The 21,967-nt window shown below is 39.6% G+C and overlaps 1 protein-coding gene across 4 annotated transcripts in view; it reads right to left on the bottom strand.

Annotated features, from left to right (window-relative positions):
- Positions 1–17,523, bottom strand: part of LOC111156861 (transcription elongation regulator 1) — a 64,156-nt gene extending 46,633 nt beyond the window's left edge. For 3 of the 4 annotated variants that reach the window (XM_022517961.1, XM_022517962.1, XM_022517963.1), the window contains exons 1-5: positions 17,437–17,523; positions 10,742–10,967; positions 7,873–8,025; positions 6,541–6,982; positions 1,974–2,216 (exon numbers count right to left, since the gene is read on the bottom strand). In XM_022517961.1, coding sequence (XP_022373669.1) covers positions 1,974–2,216; positions 6,541–6,982; positions 7,873–8,025; positions 10,742–10,967; positions 17,437–17,495 — 1,123 coding nt within the window. In that variant the 5' untranslated portion in view covers positions 17,496–17,523. The remainder of the gene's footprint in view (positions 1–1,973; positions 2,217–6,540; positions 6,983–7,872; positions 8,026–10,741; positions 10,968–17,436) is intronic. The other variant, XM_022517964.1, reaches the window with a different exon arrangement.
- Positions 17,524–21,967: the final 4,444 nt, after the last annotated feature.

Raw genomic sequence — 21,967 nt, 5'->3', positions numbered from 1 at the left:
GAAAACTGAATTAAAAGGGAAAATGAGAAAATGAATTTGTAATATCAAAGATGCCTTACCATATAAACAAATATTATTATTATTTTCTATAAAACATTAACTCTCTCTTTAAGGAATCTTGGCATCCTGAACAAAATTTTATAGATTATCTAACTCAAGCTCTCTTCCAAATGACCTACAAAATGACATTAGTGACTGTCATTTATTAAATGCCTTTTATTGCTAAACTTCACAGGTACCACCTTGCTTAAATGGTCACCACCACCGTTTTAAAATGTATAGATGGGGTGAGGGTCAGAAAAGACCGTATCAAAACAGAGCAATAAGTGAAGGGATTTTTTTGTGACAAAATTCAGCAGTCTATAGAGATGAACTTTGTTACTCTGTACCTTTCACCTACCGGTCCCTATTAAGAACCTCCAAGGCAAAACAAAAGTCCTTTTACAAAACCTCTCAAGTGCTCGCTTCGGCAGCACATATACAAAACCTCTCAAATACTTTAGTAACATTACTATGCTACACCTCAATCTTCTCTACAGAATTCATAACCCTAGGTCCTTCAGGTGATTCAGAATCCAGTACGTGGTTTGAATACTGGAGAGCAGAGCAAGACTGTGAGAGCTTGTGACCAATGTCAACCTAGTCTCCATGTATCACCTGGTTTTCTACCAAAAGTCTATCTAGAGGCAATTATCCAGCAGCTTGTCTTAAAATTTAATTTAGAAAAAGGATAATCCCTAGCATGAGGAAACATTTTTCATTTTCCTCTTACTTTTAAATGATTTGAGTTTCTTAAACATCACATATTGGGCATTTAATTATCTAACACTACATCAACAATGTGCAAAAGGTTTTCCTTAGGGAAAAAATCCTACTAATTCCTAAAATTTCTGGTTTCTTTCTTGCTAAGGTGCAATACCCAAGTGAATGCTTCTTTTCCAAACGGTCACAAGGACAAAAACAATTAGAAGAATAGCAATAATTAAAATATACACAAATCTAAGAAACAGCTGCACTATAATCCTATTCTTACAAAAAAGAGTACAATAACATAGCAATAATAGATAGCAGGAGGAATATGAAACGGGACAAAAGGCCTAGTTCTATCCATCCTTACTACAAACTAGCCCTGTGAACTTGAGCTAAGGTATAAAAGCTTCAAACTGTAATACAAGGAGAACAGACCACGAGTTAAGGGTTAAACGTGTTTGCCAACAGCAAATGCATTCAAATTAGGATGCCTGACACTACCACTGTTTAATCCCTACAGGAAGGATTCTATGCCACAACCTCACTGTAACTATTTAAATGTTAAATGGTGCAGGTTATATTTCACTTCACCTCACAAGGTAAAGCTCTGGTTTTGCTTTAGATGAATTTCTTACAGTTAGGTGATCTGCATTTTCTTCCCAGTATAGCATAGTTACTAAGAGCATGGTATTCGGGTCTGGAATTCTCAGCTCCTATCCCAACGCCATCACTTACTAGCTTTGTGACCATGGGTAAGTAATTTAACCTGTCTGTGTACCTACCTCATACAATGGTTGCAAAAATTAAATTGAGTTATTACATGTAAGGTGCTTAGAACAGGGCACAATATATAAAATCACTTAATTTGTATTCACTATTAATGACTTATTAAGTTCTCAACTTCACAGACTCAATCCTTTAAAGATATTGCATTTGAACATAGTTACATGAAAAGATGATCATTTTTAATTCACTGAGGCCATTATCCAAAAATGAGTGTAGTTTCAAATGTGGCTCTAAATTTTAAGACATGTAAACAACAACAAAAAAAGGACATTTACCAAAACTGAAGAGAAAATACTGCAGTTAGCCATGAATCTTTCAGAAACATTTCAAACTGGTCAGATTCAAGGCAAATTTCAAATGCAACAGACACATGAGAACAAACTAACTGACAATATGAAAACATAGCTGGAAAGGACTATTAGAATCTATCGGTTTACCTGGAAGTGGAATTGGCATGCCAGGAAGGGGAACACGAAACGGAGGTACCATTACTGGTGGAAAGGCAGGTATTGCTGCTGCTGGCTGAGGTACTGAATGAGGAACAGCAGGAGGTAACGTCTGGGGATGCGGCTGGGGAACAGTTTGCACAGGTGTGGCTGTAGGAGCAGGAGTTGAAACACTAACTGTAGGCGTGGCAACTGAAACAGCAGAACTTGGGGTCTGATCTTGTGTTGTGGGTGCTGATGAAAGATAAAACAAAAATATGTATCACTCCTTCATAAACCATGTCGCCATATTCATTCATCATTCACTCATTCAGTAAGTATTTAAGAGCCCATTCCATGCACTGCAAGAAATTTCTAACAAGGTCTCTGTCTTTCAGAAGCTTGAAAACAGTTGGTTACATGAAATACAAAAAATAACTAAAATACAAAGTGAAATGGGATAAATGTATAGGGGTATGAATTAAGACGCAAAGACCATTTCTAACGTGAGAGGGTAAAGAAAATTGTATACTGATGACAGGCCTTGAAAGACTATGATTTCAACAAGGACAATGACAAAGTAGGAGAAAATAAGTAAGTGGTGGGAAAAGTGAGTAAAAGCAAAGAGGAGATAACAACAAGGAATTATTTAGAAAATACAAAGCAGGCAGTCAACTAGTAAAACACTAGGCATATCAAAAGAACCAGGGAGTTATGACTGGAAAGGCAGGCCAGAGGCATAAAGTAGAAGGCTCTGACAGAAGACTAGGGAGTCTATACTTTGCCGGGTAGAGAAAGGGAAGAACTAAGGTAAATGCAGAAAACTGACCTAGGAGAATGCACACCAAAATGCATGTACTAATTACATCTGTGTATGGCTTTCACATTTTGCTACATAGCCTTCATTAGAGTTTATATTTTTTTTAAGAATGCATTCATGTGTTATTCGTGTGATTTCATGAGCATAAAACAGGTCTGGGGATGCAAAATGAAGGTTTCTGTATGGAAGAGAATTAAGCAGTGTTCATTTGATGAATTAATCTGGCAGATGAATGGGAAGAAAAGGAAGAACAGAGGTGGAAAAATCAATTTCAACCTATCTGGAACCATCCAAGCAAGGGAGAAGTGAGAAAAAGATATGCAATAACTGATGACTTGAGTATGAACAAATGGAGTGAAAAAACAAGTCGGGTTTCTCTATAATTATTTCAAAATAAAAAGGTAAAAAAAGAAAAAATAATAAAAACTCGTGTTTCCAGTGTGAGAGACCAGGAGAATATGAAATTCGGGATAATCTGATTCTAATACATTATTTTAAGTACCAAAAATAAAACATTTCATCTCTAGTTATCACATTTAAAATCAAACTGAGACCCAAAAAAATAAACTTTGCATTTTTTACTTTTTAAAAAGTTTCAGTTCTCAAGTATTATAAAACATTTTTGTTATTTACTTATAACCCATTTAGTTCCAAAACAAAATTCATTTTGGTAACTCACTGGTAATAAATACTTCATTTTTTCTTGATGTAAAGAAAAACTTCAATTACCTGTACTGGACTAAGAATGAATTTATCAAATTAAATGAAATGAAACAGTGCATCCCCAATCTTCATGCCAATTTTATTCTAAGGGAAAGCACGCTGTTGAATACAAGCCACCCAATAATCCACCTGACAAAATTTGTATCGTTTTTCAGCTCCTAATAATGAAAAACTCACTTAGGCTGGGAAGATGTGAGCAATTTCATACTTGTTAATGCGGGACTCACCTTGGCTAAATAGACAGCAGGGCCAAACAAGTATCTTCAGGGGCCCAGGAATGAATTGTTGGTCTAGCATAGACCTAGCCTTAGGGTACAGTATCATATTAATATAATTTTATAACAGTATGAAAAATACAAATTACATGCAACATTTGCCCAGTCCCATAAATATACCACTTAGCATCTGTAATATACTGTAATGGCTGAAAATATGTCTAGTTATTCTTCCCAACGTCCCTGAGGAGGATTTCATCAGCATTTTTCACAAACGTGCACAGGATAAAATGAGTTTATGCTCAACTGGGGCTAAAATATAAATTTCTTAATTTGTATTTCCATTTACCATAGGACTATACCACAGTTCATACAACAAATTTTTTTAAATGTTATGATAATAATATTTAGATATGATCAGAAGTATGACAACAAGTACTATACTCAGGAAAAGAACAGGAGTTACAAAGCATCAAATTTCAAGTGGAAAGGAACACCAACGGAGATGGCAAAGTTATTCACTCAACCCACTCCTCCTGCTGACACAGGATTTTCTAAATCTGATTAGTGGCCATGAGTCATGAGAGGAAAGACATAAAGGCAATGAAAGAATTCAATGGGAAACTGGGAGAATGGGAGCTAGAATTTAATGGTCACTAACTCCTACTAACACCTTTTGCTGAAATATCGAGTGAAAGGGTAGGCCTCAAATATACTCCTAATCCAGCCTCAGATCTTAATTTAAAAAGACAAGCGATTACAACAGATGGAGAAATACTAAGACTGTAGTATGACAACACTTCAGGATACTGAACCAAGTGAAATAAAAACAGACATCAGGAATACTCAGAAAGAACATCAAAAGTGATGTTTAAGGGCAGTAAAAAGAACACGTTTCTGGTATTCTGTTCTTAGAATAAGGGCCTCCCAATCAGTGAAGAGCGGTGGAAAAATGGCAAACCGGAGTTCTGAATAGAATAGTTCATAGCAGCAAGATAGCTATGGGCCTACGGACAGACCACTCTGATACAGAAATGGAATACATATAGGACAGTTAAAGTATACTGCCACCAACTTTCTTTAAAACAAAGTATGACTACTTCTCCTTCCTAAGAAGGAAGAGAAGAAAAGCAGAAGCAAACAGAGCCTCCACACAGAACTGCAACGCTTTTGTTAATCTCCTTCTGTCATTACAACAAGAGGTAGCCCATAAAAACTGGCAGTTTCCTGCCTTACCACACAAGTTTTTAGAAACACTAGCCTGTGAGAAGGGAAAGCCCTTCAGCCAGCTAGTAACTGTCAGTAATACTTCCATATCAGAATTCACCTTAGCTAATGAAGATGTAAAGCATTACTTACATCTTCCTACTAAGTACATTTTCCCCCAACCTGTCTATAGTGTATCAAGTACAGCCGTTAAAAAAACTGTCTCTGAAAACAAACAAACAAACAAACAAACAAACAAAAAAACTGTCTCTGTATTTGGTGTACCTTACTTCTTCAGTTACTTTTGGTTATCAATCCAATTTGAATCTACTATGATTAATCTCTCTGACATATTTTTAATAGGATAAAAGACATTAAAAATTCCCAAGTCCCTGAAGCTAAGGGACTTTTTTTATTCTATTATCCAGGTAGCAAAACAATCCAACTTCTAATCACCTATAGGGTTAACTAGGTATCTTCATACCCGTATCAAAACAAATAAGCAAATCAATAAAATCATTACTTAAGTATTTTGGGGCTCACCTTAAAGATTAAGTAGTACCATAAATATAAAACCAAAAACCTCCCAGAACTCGTGTTAGTATTAATGGCAATCTTTTAAGCAAATTAGTAATTCTCTCCTCATTCCTAAAATCTGCGATTAATCCCCTCTCACCTTTTTAGGAAAGGTCTAACCCCAGGGCCTCTGTGACGTTATACATGAAAATTCTCTTACGACTCTGACTGTTTCTATCTCTGCTCCTCATTCATCTCCCTATATCCCATTCTAGGACCTACCTACCTCTAAATGAGATTACTAAAAAGTTCCTAATAACTTTCCCTGATTTCAATAACTAACCCCCCACCCAAAAAAAAAGAACACCAGAAAAACATTCCAGAACACTGCGCTGATACTGGACCCCTGGAACCTAACCTGCCTCACCCATTTCACTGGTTCTCAAAACTCTCTGTAACCTGGTCTCACTCTGAATGAATATGTCAACCATTATCAACCACCCCACCTCAGAAGACTTTCTTAACAATCCCATAAATTGCATTTATCCTCATCTCCTGACCTTTGTTTATGTTGTTCCCCATACCTGAAAGATCTCTTTACTTTGAAACTTACTCAAATCCTACCACACATCCTTCATGATTAATCTCAATACCCACAAAGTCTGTTCACCCATTTACTCCTCTCCCTTTTCTTAAATTCCCACATCTTCTATTTTCACTGTATAATTGAGCACACTGCTTTCCTAATATTGCACATACATTATTCCTGCCTCAATGAGAAAAACTGGAAGTTCTATAGGGCAGGAACAACGACTTACACTTATTTTACAAACCCCACAGCACCCAGCATTACTGCTGGCCAAGATGAACAGCTACCTCTGCACTTTGCGGTTTAGCTTCATGAACGCCAAGAGGACAAATAATTTCTTCTACTAATTTAAATTCCTGTTCTTTTTTTAACCCAGAAGTCTTGGTGTCAAAAATGAATTTAAATAACATCAAGGATAACACCTCAAACACTAGGATCATTTGGCAATGCAGTCCCTACTTGTCCATTTCTCTAGCCCCTAAATGAAAATACATGCTGGCTGGTACTCACTTGATACTGTCTGCGAAACCGAAGAGGCAGTTGTTGTGGTAGAAGTGGTAGAGGATGGGGTGGATGATGATGTTGAAGTGGACACTGCAGGTGCTGGGCTACTGGTTGTAGGGGTGGAAGCTCCTACTGCTTGTGCTTGTACTTGCGCCTGCACCTGGGCCTGCGCCTGGGCCTGCGCCTGAGCCTGTGCTTGTGCCTGAGCCTGGGCCTGCGCCTGGGCCTGGGCCTGGGCCTGGGCCTGGGCCTGGGCCTGGGCCTGCGCTTGAGCTTGTGCTTGTGCCTGCGCCTGAGCCTGCGCCTGGGCCTGGGCCTGGGCCTGGGCTTGGGCCTGAACCTGAGCCTGGGCTGCAAGCATAGGTGTCAGTTCTGACTGCTGAATAACCTTAACTCCATCTGGTTTGGTCCATGCAGATTCACGTGTCCGAGCATTATAATAATAAACCTGCAGAGGAAGCAAAATCATTGGTATCCCAGAATCTGTCAACTATCATTAAAAAAACACTAACGTAACTATATCCTGTCTTAGAAGGTATTTAAAAAAAATGAAAACAAAAAACAAAACTTAGAAAAGTACATGGAAATTGGCTGTTGGTATACTGATACTAGAGGTAGTTTTTCCCTCCTTTCTCCCCTTCCCCTAATTTTCTATAATGAGCGCACTGTACTTTTAACATAAAAAGGAAAACCAAGGTTATATCTTGTGCACAAAGTTAACTTAGCCTCAGATTGCTCTCCTTAGAAAGCCTTGCTTGCTAAGTTGGCCCTTGACTGGCATTTGGACACCTGAATTTTAAAAGGGCTCCCACCATTTTCTGGAATCCCTCAATTCCTTGGCTCAGGCAAGCTTCCCTGGCAGACAACACTTCATATGTATTCTCACAATTCCATGCTGGAAGAATTAAACATGCTCAGTGTGATTCCTCTGAGGGGACTCCTGGAAGCTTATGCTTGGTTTTCTCCAGTCTTTGCCCCATACACCATTTTTTCATTGCTGGTTTGCGTTGGATCCTTTCACTGTAATTAGTCTTAGCTCTGAGTACTACTATATGCTGAATTCTTTGAGTCCATCTAGCGAACACCAAACCTTATGACACCATTTAAAATACAAGCTTCTGGAATCACAGGTAAACAGGTATGTAAGCACTCCACGCAACCTTATGTCTGTGCAGAAATCCAATCCAGCGAGCCTTTCGTGGAGTTCTACCCTACCCGGTGCCTGAGACTCATCTTCATTGGCAAGGATACTGTCACTTATCTCCATTTGCCAGAACTTTTAACTTTTACTCTCTTGTCAGCAAAGAGGTAACAACCTAAATACATTTTATAATTTACCTTCCCATCTGGAGTTTTATTTTCAACCCATATCTCTTCAGTAGGAGGCAGTGCTGGAGTACCAGGAGCAGTCACAGGAGGCATTCCTGGTGGAAACATCATACCCGGAGGAGGAGGCATGGTTCCCATGGGTGGAGGCATAAAAGGTGGTCTCTGTCAATTAATAAAAACAATAACGGTCACTTGCATTAATCTTTTTTTTCCCCTTAAAGTACTGTAAGAAAAACTGGTTTTAGAGCCCATTCAAATACATTCATCTACGTTGACTAAGCCAAGTTTCTCTTTAACAAAAATGACTACTAAAACAGACTAGAAAGGAATAGATCAAAACACTAAGAGGGGTCCTCCCTGTTATGGCATCATGGATGAATCAATCTTGCTTTTTTCTTATACCTTAACAGCACTATTTCATACATTGGGTACTGGATTATTTTCAAAAGGAAAAAACTGATTTATTTATATATCTTGCTGAACACCAAACACAACAATGCCTTCATACCTCACCTATGACAGGAACCAACTGTAAAAGAAACATTATTTTACAAACAACATATCAGTAACTGAAAAAGAAAGACTGGTTATAGCTAACCCTTTATTCTCTTTTCCTTTTAAGAACTAAAGGTAAGAAAATATTCATCATTTCCATTCTTTTTCAAGTAATACTAATAATGCAGCTCAAACACACAAATATCAAGAAGTTAAAGGACATAGTAAAATAGTTGTCCATTTTACTTTAGTGGAAAGAATTTAAATGGTATATATTACAATTTTTAAACAAATTTCCTAGAGCCATTACTGATCTAATCCTATCTCTGATAATTCCCTTACTATCATTCTTCAAAGATTGCTGAAACAAGACCCCGAATCAAACAATTTAAGTGAAACTGCTGTATCTTACTTACTAAAGCTGAAATGTGCCCTGACATTTTAAAAACAGATTCTGAACATGAATTAGAAACAGTTTCTCTAAAATCTGTAAGTTACTTTAAAATTCAATTATCCAAAACACCTTAATCTATATAATGGAAGGGACACTATGCTAATATCATGAAACTGCATTTCCTTTTCCTAAAACTGTTTTCTTTCCCATATACTAGGTTTTTCTGGATCCAGTTTAGTCTTTCCAGCAATTGCACAAAAACCCTTGTTCTATGAAATAACTACCCCAAATATGTCTCATGCACCATTAGCTGGAAATCATTTGGACTTAAAGTAAAACCACACACTTATCCATCAAGACCAAGAAAAGTATCAAAATATTAGAAAGTATCACATTACACCATCTGATTTATTTCCATTAGAGGGTCACATCAGTCCATTACATTTTATAATATTCTACTTTAACACTTAAAGCACAAATCAGAATAAATCCACCTTTTATTACAAGTTATACCAGAGACAGTAGGTCAAAAACCTATTTCTTACTCTAATCTTCAAGGAAATAACAAAACCACCTGACACTTTGTTGGGAGGGAGGGGAGGAAGTACCCATTACTTGGAAGACAATTAATCATTAAGCAAGGGGCTCCTGGGTGGCTCAGTTGGTCAAGTGACTGCCTTCAGCTCCGGTTGCAATCCTGGAGTACCGGGATCAAGTCCCACACTGGGCTCCCCACTGTGCAGGGAGTCTGCTTCTCCCACTGACCTCTCTCCACTCATGTTCTCTCTCTCTCTCATTCTCTCTCTCTCAAATAAATAAATAAAATCTTTTTTAAAAAAATCATTAAGCAAAATATTAAAACTCTTTGTCTCTTCCATAAATATAATCCAATCAAACGGAGTTAACATCACTTAAATACTACCTCATTACCCTTTTCTATTTTTAGTTAAGTTCATTCTTGATTATCTAAGCTAATGGAGGGCAGATGACAGCACTGTATTTATTTGGTTTCAGAGACGTGCAGGCTGGATAAACGTGAAAACAGATACATACTCAAACGAAAAGAAAACAATCTCAAAAGTAGACATTTGAGAGTTGATACCTTCATGACACCATTTCAGACAATAACCAGGTCTACATAAACCAGAAAGAAATATTATGCCTCAGATTAAAATACCAGAAAAGCGGGGTGCCTGAGTGGCTCAGTGGGTTAAAGCCTCTGCCTTCAGCTCAGGTCATGATCTCAGGGTCCTGGGATGGAGCCCCACAACGGGCTCTCTGCTCAGCAGGGAGCCTGCTTCCCTTCCTCTCTCTCTGCCTGCCTCTCTGCCTGCTTGTGATCTCTGTCTGTCAAATAAATAAATAAAATCTTTTAAATTAATTAATTAATTAAATACCAGAAAAGTATTTATTTAAAGAAATCCCACAATAATTCCAGCTCTAATGGAATTATTTAATTTTAATTTTATTTAATTTTAATTTTAAGATAACCCTTTTTTTCCCCTCAGGGAGAGAAAATCCAAGTACTAAACTTAATGTCTTTTTTGTCACTTCCTAGAGTCTAGCCTAAGCATCACTTCTGGGGAGAATTGCTCAGAAACACACATACGTGTATTTACATTTACTGACAACATGTACAACTGAAAATAAATTTCACCCACTCTATATATTAAGACTTCAAATTTCATAACCCATAAAGACAGATTACTAAATTCTCAAGAGATAAAGGCATGTCAGAAATACCTTGCTGAATCCTAGTTTTATATGTATGGTTTTTTATCACCATCTAAATTCCCATTCTGAATTTCTATACTAATTATGTTTCCACTGCTTTTGGAAACACATTTTTTGTTAAACGCGTTAACATTTGAATGTTCTCTTCAGCTCCCATTTTCCTAAAAACAGTGAAACAAAGAACTAGTTTTTAAGCAAAACTCATACATAATATTGATACTGACACTGACAAAAAACAATCTCTATGTTCTTTACCTGGAGGTGCGGAGGGCCCATAGGTGGAGGAATCCCTCCTGGAGGAGGCATTGGCGGCATATTAGGATCAAAAGGAGGACGTCCAAAAGGGGGCCGAGGTGGTGGTGGAGGGCCTCGCATCATACCAAAAGGTGGAGGAGGCCGCATAAGAGGTGGTGGGCCTCGCATCACTGCATTTGGTGGGGGAGCCGGGCCTCGGAATCTCAAGGCCTGCTGTTGAGCCATCCTGGGTGGGAAAGCAATGTATAAGTTTTTCCTTCTCAAAATCACAAAATGTAGCTACTGATCTCTAATTAAAATCAAATTTAAAAGGCCCTTAAGAGCAAGTGGAGTTGGAAAGTCATCATTTAACACACATGTTAAAAAGTGCATCAGTCAGAATGATCAATGGTCACCAAATTCAGAAGGAAATTTGGATGAGGATGATATTTGGATGGTCTTAAAATGTCTCCCCATATGCTACCTAACAGTTGCAGGACAGGATGAAGAACTACTAACTACGTATTAAGGAAACTGGGCAACACCCCAACCAAGTGATCAAAATTACTATCATCTAAAAAGGATAAATGGACATTATATGACTGAGAGGGACACGATATCCCCTATTCCAAGCAAGAATGTTAACCTCAATCTAATAATGAGGAAATATCAGACAAACACAAACTGAGGAATGTTCCATTAAAAAGGGAGAAAGGAGGGGTGCCTGGGTGGCACTGTCAGTTAAGTGTCTGACTTGATTTTGCCTCAGTTCATGATTTCAGGGTCGTGAGACTGGGTCCAAGCTCAACACAGAGTCCGCTTCAGATTCTCTCTCCCTCTACCCTCCCCAATTCAGCATGTGCGTTCTCTAAAACAAAATAAATAAATCTTAAAAGAAAAAAGGGAGGAATGGGAGTGTATTCTTTACAAATGTCGATGTTATACATAAAAGATAAGGGAGGCTGTGGAAATGTTCTAGATTTTAAAGGAAGCTAAAGAGATGACAACACAATACTGACTCCAGACTGGATTCTGCACTAAAGAGATAAAATGGTATACAGGACATTTTAAATTAGTGGAAAACACTTAAGATATGGAGAGTAAGTACTGTGCCAGTGTAAATTTATGAAGTGATAACTGTGTTGTAGTTAAGTAAGAGTATCTCCATTCCTAGAAAACAGACACTTAAGTATTTAGGGGTAAAGGGCCATGGTTTATGGATCTTACCCTCAGATGGTTCAGAGTAACAGAAGGCATGCATGTGTGCAAATAATAAAGCAGAAGAGACAAAATAATAACACTAGGTGTATAACCTTCATTTCTGCAACTTTTTGAAATTACTTCCAGACACAAAGCTTTTACAGGAGAGGTGGGTAGCAGCTTAAGAGATCACAAGTGTTCTTTTACTAACGGAAAAGCCTTTCACTACATTGCACCTCACCCCATCCCTCAATCTCTAAACACCCTGGTTTGTTTTCTCCATGGCACTTAAACAGATAGGTAGTATCACCTAAGAGGGTATTATCTATCTCCTCTCACAAGTGTTCTTAAAAAAATTAACAACTCTGCTTACGATGTGTCAGGCAGCGCTCTAAGCTCTTTTTAACTCATTTAACCACCGTAACAACCCTATGAGATAGATGTTAACAGCTGACCCCTGAACAATATAGGTTTCAATTGTGCAGGTCCACTTACAGGTGAATTTTCTTCAATAAATTCAGTACAATACTAATCCATGTTCTCTTCCTTAGGATTTTCCTAACATTTTCTTTTCTCTAGATTACTTTATTGTGAGAATACAGTATACAATACATATAACATATAAAATATGTGTTAATCAATTGCTTATGTTCTGGGTAAGGCTTCCAGACAAGAGCAGGCTAGTAATAGTTTAGATTAAGGGGAATCAAAAGTTATATCCGAGCTTTCAAATGTCATGGGGTTTGGGGGTCAGCATCCCTAATCCCCGTATTGTTCAAGGGTCAACTGTATGATCAACCTCATTTTAAGATGAGGACATTAAGGCACAGGGAAGTTTATCACTTGCCCAAGACCTCACAGTGGTTCAGCAGGAAAACCAGGATTTGAACACAGGCAACTGGCTCTTAAAGACTACACCAGGCTGTCTATATAAGTGCCTTTAGAGCCGGAATTCTGTCTGTCCTGTTCTCCTGTATACTCCCAGCACGCAGGTCTGCACACAGTAGGTCTCAGTATGTGTGGAATCAACCAATAAATACCTAGGTGATATTGTACCTAAGTTACTTTACAAGTAAGTTATGTAATTATAAAAATTATTTTTAGTATAGTTCACCTTAGTCTTCCCAGTAGCTACTGTAACTTTCTACTTTATATCTGAAATTTGTTTCTTTGTTCCCAAGATTAATAGTTACATTCTTTATGTATATTTGAAAATAATCATTTTTTATACTCTCCTCACCAAGCTCTTCCAACTTTTCTACATTTTTAACCCTCCACTTAAGATTATCCTTTGAACTTTCTCTAAATTTTCCACATTGTAGTTCAACTGTCACAAAAAATTCTAAGAACCAAGATGCCTTCCATGAGAACACTAGGATTATGAACACATCCACGAACTACTATACGTGTATTTAACCAAATTTGCAAATGATCCTGCACTCAAAGTTACAAAGTATGAGGTAAAAATGGTGACTACAAAAAGAAGGATCTTATCAGAATGATCAGTCTTCAAATTATATGCACTCCCCAAAGACAGATAGCCACTGTTACTGAAGAAAATCTTAACTTTTGAGCAGAAAAAAAGTTAAGCACCAAGGAAAAATACTCTTAGCACTGAGTTAACAATGTACCTTAATCTTCTTTCCTTTGAGTCTGCATCTCCCCTTTTGAAAAATTTACAGTAATTGTTTCCTTTAGAATTTCACTTCCCAGTTACAGCTTGAAGTTAAGCATTTAGGCTCTAGAATCACAGAAAAGTCAAATCAGGGCTCTGCCTTTTGTAGTGAGGCTAGTTACATAATTTCTGAGCCTGAATATACTCAGATGTAAATTAGCAGGGGAAGAGAAGTAAAACCTACCTAACTCTGTTCCATGAATTAATGCCTGTGAAACATTTAGGATAGTATCTGCTACACACTAAACTACTTTATCATTATTTTCATTCCCCCACAAAACCTAGCACTGTGCTCTACCTGAAAAGGCAATTCACTCTGAATTTGACTAGACAGCTTAGCTATCAACTCTGCCACTAAAAATGGTGACAAAATTACAGAACTTCCTCCATAAACAGCCTAAAGTTGCCACCTTCCAATGTCAGATCTGTACGGCACTCGTGTTGAGCTCTCTATGCCATTATTTCATTTCAACAGGAGGAATAAATGAGCCAATAAAGCACCTGGAACAGCACCTAGCACTTAAGTCCTCTGTATTAGCTATTATTATTGTGGCTCTAACATCAGTATAGTAAGATCAGTAATTGTTAAATGGCATTAATATTAGAACGTTAGCTACTATCGTGTCAGCTCTATTACTATAATTACTACTAACAGACTCCCTATAACCTGACCCCTCTATAACTTGACCTCTCTATAGACTCCAGTCTTCTTTTTTGATCAAGTGTTTCAAAAGCTCACTACTGTGAAGCCTCTGCCTGGCATGCTTTTCCCAAAATGTTTACATAACTGGCTCCTCATTATTCAGCCTCATTCAAATGTTACCTCAAACTCTTCCGATCCCAAACCTCTCCTAGTCCCTCTCTGGCTCAGTTTGAGTTTTCAATTATGATATGATATGATAAACAAAAAATTTCTCACTTGTTTACTTCTGTATTATCTCTACCCAATAGAATATAATTTCCCCTTAGTATACTGCTGCAACCCAGTGTTGGTAACTGTTAAAGCATTACTCTTTTAATAATGATATTATTATGAAATGAAAACTGGATACTTCTTACATACCAAGCAAGTTATATGGACAATATGGGCACTATTTTATTCTCACCACAACCCAATAAGGTTAAGTTTGGCACCATTTTTAAGAAGAAAACTATGGCACAGAAAAGTAATTTTTTTAAGGCAGCTGGCCATGGTAGGACCCCTGTATTTTTATTCGCATTTTACAATTGAGGAAACTGAGATTGCAAGCACCTTGTCATAAAACATTAAGCACTAACAGGTAAGTAAACAAATGATCTATACAAATACAACTCTATAAAAGTTTTCTTAATGGTCCTCAACCATTAAGGGATGGATGGCATTTGGATCTCTGAATAAATTCTGTCTATTGTGGGTTATTTACATCCCTACCACTTTCAACCTTTTTGGAAAAAGAGAAGGCTACTTATATGAATAGAAAAATAATTTTTTTTTAACAAGAACACATGTACCACCCTACTAACTATTTTATCCAGACAGGCAATGTCCCCAGTGGTGAAGACAACGCTGCCATTACTTTCATAGAAGGGGCAAAAATAGAGAGATGCTACTGATGGGAGTCAAATTAAGTGGTAAGATTGTGAGGAGACCTAGACCCTGCCAATTACTCAAGGACCCTACATAAGTCTCTTCACACTTGCAGGCTGATCATTTGATGAGGTTAGTTTAATTCAGAATTTAGATCAATCTTAATTAGCATGGAAGCTCCTTGAGGACAAAGTTTTCTGGTCTGGCTCAAGGCTCTACTGCCAGCAGGTACAGAGGTCAATGACTGTTACAAAGGACACACTAAATATAGGTCCAAAAAGGAAATCATCTCTAAATCTCCTATATTCATTTATTTACCATATATCCATTGAACACCTCATTTGCCAGGGACTGTGACAGACACACCATGATATACATAAAGGACACTAATACAAAAACTAAGCCTCAATTTCTATCAAAGAAGCCACATAAACAGGTAATTTCCTCTTAAACCCTAAGATGCTAAAATAAATTATTTTATTTAAATGAAATAGTTTTACAATACACTCTGGAAGCAACTTCCAACCCAAGAGGCCAAGGTATAAAATATGTGCAACAGAACACCTAATTAAAAACCCTATTCAAATCAGTTCTGCAACAATGTCTAGCTCCTATTAATAAAGTCTAGGGGCCCCAGGGTGGCTCAGTGGGTTAAAGCCTCTCTGCCTTCTGCTCAGGTCGTGATCTCAGGGTCCTGGGATGGAGGCCCTTGTTGGGCTCTCTGCTCAGCAGGGAGCCTGCTTCTCCCACTTCCCCCCCTCCACCCCCCACCACCCCAGCCTGCCTCTCTGCCTACTTGCGATCTCTGTCAAAAAAAAAAAAAAGTCTGAAAAGGCTACTTACTGTAAAACTCTAAAATGCAAAGTATTGTTCCCAATATGACTAGCTGAAGTAACTATTCTCTTGAGATCACAATCAGAAATAAACTTTCTATCACTAATATCGAACCACCCTGACAATACACTTTGATCACTCATTATTAAAGTGTACATATGGGTTTAAAGGATTTGAAATTCATCTCTGAAAGAAATGATTTTGTTCCTGTCAAATAAGGATTTTTGTGTGTGACAATTCAGAATTTAAAAGACATTCTTCCTGAAAACTTGAGCAACAATACCCACTTCTTTATACAATTTCATCTTGAGCTCCAGACGATACCAAAGCGTCCTCATAACCTACAGTGCTCTTTTTCATTTTCAAATGCTGACAATGGCACAATTCAGAATGAAAGCTGAACGTCTGAAATGACATTTTTCCCATGCGGGGGGGGGGGGGAAAAATGTGCCAAACATACATAAAGCTCTGTACCTCTCGTCTTCAAAAATCACTGACTGAAGAATTTTACTTTATCGAGACACTCTTGCTGTACCAAATCTTAATTACAAATTCCATAGGCACTGAGATACCAGAGGAAGAAAGGTCACTGCACTCTTTAGGGCAATGGCGTAAGCAGAAGAATGGAACAGCGATCCAGACTGCAGGCTCGGGAGCCTGACCACCTGGGTTCAAGCCACTTCCTGGAGCCACAATTCCACCAATACGACCTTGTCCCACTTTCTCAACCTCTACGGGGTTCAGTTTCCTCACCTGTAAGATGGGCAAGTAACTTAACTGAGGAGGGGCCTGCAAAATGACAATAGCAACTACTCCACAGGCACACCGAAGCACGGTAACAAACGGCCGCTGCTACTGCTGTTATTCCCAAATGCGGCAGGACGAATACCAGGAGGAGAGAACGAACGGAAACACACACAGGAAGTTCAGAAAAGCAAGCGATGTGGGGATGAAGGCACAGGGCGGACGCGGAGACCGCGGAGGGCCGCGGAGGGCGTGGGGAAGGCTGGGCCAGAAGTGGCAAGAGGTCCCCCGGGAGTTCAGTTCAGCGCGGAGTGTAGGGGGTCGAGGAGGAAAACCAGGCCCGCGGCAGTGCGAGGCCGAGAAGAAGGCTGAGGGGGGCCGAGGCGGAGGCGGCACGCGGCTGAGGCGGGGCCCCAAGGCGGGAACGCCGGACCTCGGCCGCAGGCCGCGACGGGCGCCGGGGACCCGTGAAAACCGCAGGGAGCGCCCGGACAAGGTGCAGGAGGCCGCGGCCCAGCCCCGGTCCGGCTCTCTCATTCAAGCCACCTTCCCCTTCCCCCTTCGCCAACCCCATGCGGTCCTGGCCCCGAGTGGCCGCGGCTCCTCCGCCAACCCCCCACCGCAGATTTCCGCGCCACAAGCCTAGCCCCTGGGACTCCACTGTGCTGAAATATATGGGGGGGCAGAGCCCCTTACCTGAGCTCCCCCGGGTTGAATCGCTCACCGTCCCCCCCGTCCCCGCCACGCTCCGCCATTACAGAGGGCCGCGTTCATCCACCCGCCGACTGAGCGTACCGTATTGGCCGGACGGATCGTCAATCCCGTGCGAGCGAGGAGGAAATCGCAGAGATCTATGAGATGATTGGCGAATCTTTCCATCAATCCGCAGGCTGGGGGTGATATCTGCCTTACGATTGGTGAAAGGGCCCGCCGACTTTGAAAGCGGTATCGAGACAGCCAGTTGATTGGTCACTCGGAGGCTTTATGGGAAATGAGACTTGAGCAAAGAGGGAACGCCGGCGCCCTCTCGCGGTCAGCAAAACTAGGTCCTCCCACGTACTCCGGGCTGCGGTAGCCACGTGTCTGCCGGCTTCCAGGAAAGCCAATTGTGGAGCCATGTTGACCACACATTTGGCAATACTGGCTCAGGCTGAGCCCCTTTCCATGCGAGAGCCAATCAAAAAATCAACCTGGGTCGCGCCTAAGCCAATCACAGAGTGGCTGTGGAAATAAGCTATCTCCCAGCTTTTCAGAATTGAGAGTCTTAAACGACCACGCTATTATAGCCGCGTTATTAATAATAGGTTACTAAGTACAAAAGTACCCCCTAAATTGTATCGCCGGCTGATGAATGTTGTAAGTTGCTGTATCAAGACAAGTTGGAGGTGGCAAGCCACTGCTCAAAACATCCGTCCTTCAATTTCAAAATACGCTTGTGCTGAAATCAGCACACCCTGATACCCCGAAGGAATTCTGTTTATTTCTCTTTTTTATTAAAGGGGAAAAATCAAAAATAAACCTTAAAACTTAGATATCATAGGAATAATGAGGATGAACCCTATGTATCATGAAGGAACTCAAAATATTAAAATAATAGATAATTTTTGCTCACACCTAACCACACGTACCAGGAATGGTCCTTAGTACTTGACATGTATCAGCTCTCTGAATTCTCACAAACACGAGAGGTGGGTACTATGAATAGCCACAGTCTATAGATGAAACTGAGGTTCAGAGAAGTTAAGTAACTTCACAGAACTAGTAAACGGTAGAGTGTGCCCTTAAACCCGCCATTCTTAAGCATCACATCCAAGAAATTTGAAAACATACTCCCACCATAAAAACTTGGGCAAAGTGTTTATAGCAACATTATCCATAATAGCCAAAGAGTAAATTCACCCAAATGTCCAATCAAGCACTGAATGGATAAAAAAAAGCGCTATATCTAATCTATACACAGGAATATTGGTCATTAAAGGGAAGTACTGATACATGCTACAACATAGAAGAGACTTGAAAACATTTCATTAAGTGAAAAAAAAAAAACAAACACAGGAAAGGCTACATCTTGTGTGATTCCATTTTATTAACTGCCTGGAATAAACAAATCAAATACAGACAGAAAGTAGATTAGGGATTTCCAGGGGGTGATGGGAGTGACTGCTAATTGGTATGGGATTAGTTTTTGGATGATGTATATGCTCTGGAATTATAGTGATGATGACCACACAATTTGGTACATCCTAGAATGCATAGAACTGTACACTTTTAAATGGTGACGTTAATTCAATGTGAATTATAATGCAATACCTGCCATATTGAAACCTCAGTAAAATATTCAAGATCAATTAGGATAAAATGCAATCAGTGCTGAACACAGTTCTGAGGTGATTGACTGGTGAAGGAAAGAATGGTTAAAACTGTGATACAGATGTGACGCGCAAACAAAATGCAGTCTCAGTGAGAGGGCAGATCCCTTTCTCAACATCAGCCTGCATCCCCAAATCCTAGCAAAGTCTTCTGAGAAAAATACTGGTATAGATGGCTGAGGATGAACTAATCCCCACTGCTGGGGGAGCAACAAAACACCTCAAAATAGTTACCTTAGAGAGAGCAAATCACTGGCCTGTATAATGAGTGAAAACAAACCATCAGCTTGAATAAACAAAAAGCTCTTTGCATTTGTAATGAAAGTTTCATCATTTGAGAGTTTAATTATTTGTCTATATATAGAAATTAATATATTTAAGTCACTGGATTATCTTCTTTTTAGCTCTTTAGAGCAGGCATACGTACAGATGTATATGTATCACATGTACATGATTATTCACATATAATCATTTCATTGTTTCATTGCCACAGGTTATTCACATGAACGTGAGCTTGAAATTCAGTCATTCTGCACTCAATAGTTACACAAATCATACTGCAAATATCTGATCTGAGCTGCATTTACAGTGAACCATTTTACTGAATCAATGTGAAAAATAATTAAAGGGACTCATTGCATTTTTCAAGAGACCAAATGCACTTTCCTATAGTCAAAGTTTGATAACTCAGGATATTGGAAATGTGCATAGCTGCACAGAACAGAAAAAACAAATACCACCCTTGAGCAATTGGCAACAGTTGCATTATAGACCCTAAATCTTACTGTATCAAAGGGAAGTAAAGAGACAGTGTTCGTTTAAGACGAATTAATATCATCAGGGCTTTAAGCTTTAGCTATGAAGTCACTCTTCAGAAGTAACTCTTTAAAAGTGGTTCCAGGAGTGCCTGGGTGGCTCAGTCATTAAGCATCCGCCTTTGGCTCAGGTCATGATCCCAGGTCCGGGGATCAAGTCTTGCATCAGGCTACTTGCTCGGTGAGAAGCCTGCTTCCCCCTCTCCTTCTCCCCCTGCTTGTGCTCCCTCTCTCACTGTCAACTAAGTAAAAAAAAATTTTTTAATAAAATAATTAAAAGTGGTTCCAGTGCAGAATCAGACTTTTCTTTTTAGTGACTACCATTTTGGAACACCCATCTTAAACCTATGGTAGGTACTTTGCATACACCATCTTTAATTCCCCTCAACAGCCCTGCATGGCAGACCTATTGTCACCATTTTACATACAGAGAAACTGAGGCTCACAGAGATTACGGAAATGGCTCAGAGTGACATTGACTCAGCTGATAAGAGGTGAAGCAAGGATTCAAACACAGATGGGTGTCACACCAAAGCCAACTGCGGACGGCTAAATCCCACATCTCACCCAAAGAAGAAAGATAGCATAGCTAATATATCATTTCTTCCTCTCTCCTCCAGACTGAAATTCTTTGAAAGGACTCTATTTTCTTCACTGAATCCCCAAGTTCTAGTGGAGTATCCATTCCCATATAAGGCCAGTGCTGTCTAGTGTGCTGTGCAGCTGTATTATTCCTTACCAGAAATATTGGTCCTTGAAACACTGAAAGAGAACTCAGAAACGGAGACATATTTGCTGACTACCTAAGTGGGGGGCACGTGGATAGCCGTTACTAGCAGGTTTTGGAGTAAATGAGATCAAGGTTCTCATCCCGGCTCTACTCACTTCTGGTTGTGTAATCTTGGGCAAATTCCTTGACTTCCCATAGCTTCAGCTTCTTTGTTTGGAAAAGAAAGAGTTGTGGTGACATTTTATAAGTAACCATTCTCCATGGCCTAGGCAGCCACTAACAGGCCTCCATGAGTTGCTCTGGGACATTTTCCTAGCTAACGCTTTACCTAAATGGTTCAAATCAAGATAGTCTTCAGCTTTCTGCACCCATCAGATGAAGACTTTGAGCTTGCAGCCAAGAGCTAGAACAATATTAGTCTAAGAATTGTAAACATCATACTAAATCAACATTAAGGGTCAGAGCAGAAGATAATCATAGTGGCTCACCTCTGCCTTTTTTCAACCAGGTAACTCTTTCTTATCTGTATTAGTTATCTATTTCGGGGTATAACAAATTGCCCCACAATTTAACCGCTCAAGGCAACAAAATTTATTATGTCACAGTTTTCACGGGTCAGGAATCCAGGTGCAGCCTCTGGCGGCAGAAATCCAGCGTGTGGCGGCAGTCAGGCTGTCAGCCAACGGAGAAGAAGCACCCGAAGTTCAAGGATCTGCTTTTAAGTACTCTCATCTGGTTGTTGACAAGTGTCACTTCCTTGTACATTGTTAACAACTGAGGACACACCCATGGTTCTCTCCATGGGGCTGATGACAACGTGGAAGTTTGCTTCTCCTAGTACAAGCAATCTAAGAAAGCGAGAAAGAAAGGGAGAGAAAAAGACAAATGGAGAGAAGTGGCGGTGGGTGGTGGTGGGGGGGGAGAATAGCCAAAACAGAAGCCACAGATTTTTTGTAGCCTAACATTGGCCGTGAAATTTCATCACTGCTACTCCTATCCTATTCATTAGAAGCGGGACAGTTAGCCAATCCAGCTCCCTCTCAAGAGGAGATGACCCAAGAGTAGAATACTAGTAGGCAGGGAACCCTGGGTACATCTTACCTGCCACACTCTTTTTCAGGTCTCAGTTTCCACATCTCTTCTTCCAGAAAGCATTCTTCAGAATGCAAATCTGACTTCCTGCTATGCCCATCTTGGTGATTTGCCCTATTCACCCTTCACATCTCTTAACATTCCAACCACTCGTTACTACATATCTTAACACCGAGCATTATGTATATGACATGTTTGACCTATATCATCTTATTTCTTTT

Source organism: Enhydra lutris, unplaced genomic scaffold (genome assembly GCF_002288905.1).
Source record: "Enhydra lutris kenyoni isolate GAN:26980312 unplaced genomic scaffold, ASM228890v2 scaffoldscaffold50, whole genome shotgun sequence".
NCBI classification, from domain to species: Eukaryota; Metazoa; Chordata; class Mammalia; order Carnivora; family Mustelidae; genus Enhydra; species Enhydra lutris.
Note: the sequence above shows the minus strand (reverse complement) of the source record. Positions and strands in the feature narration are given on the sequence as shown.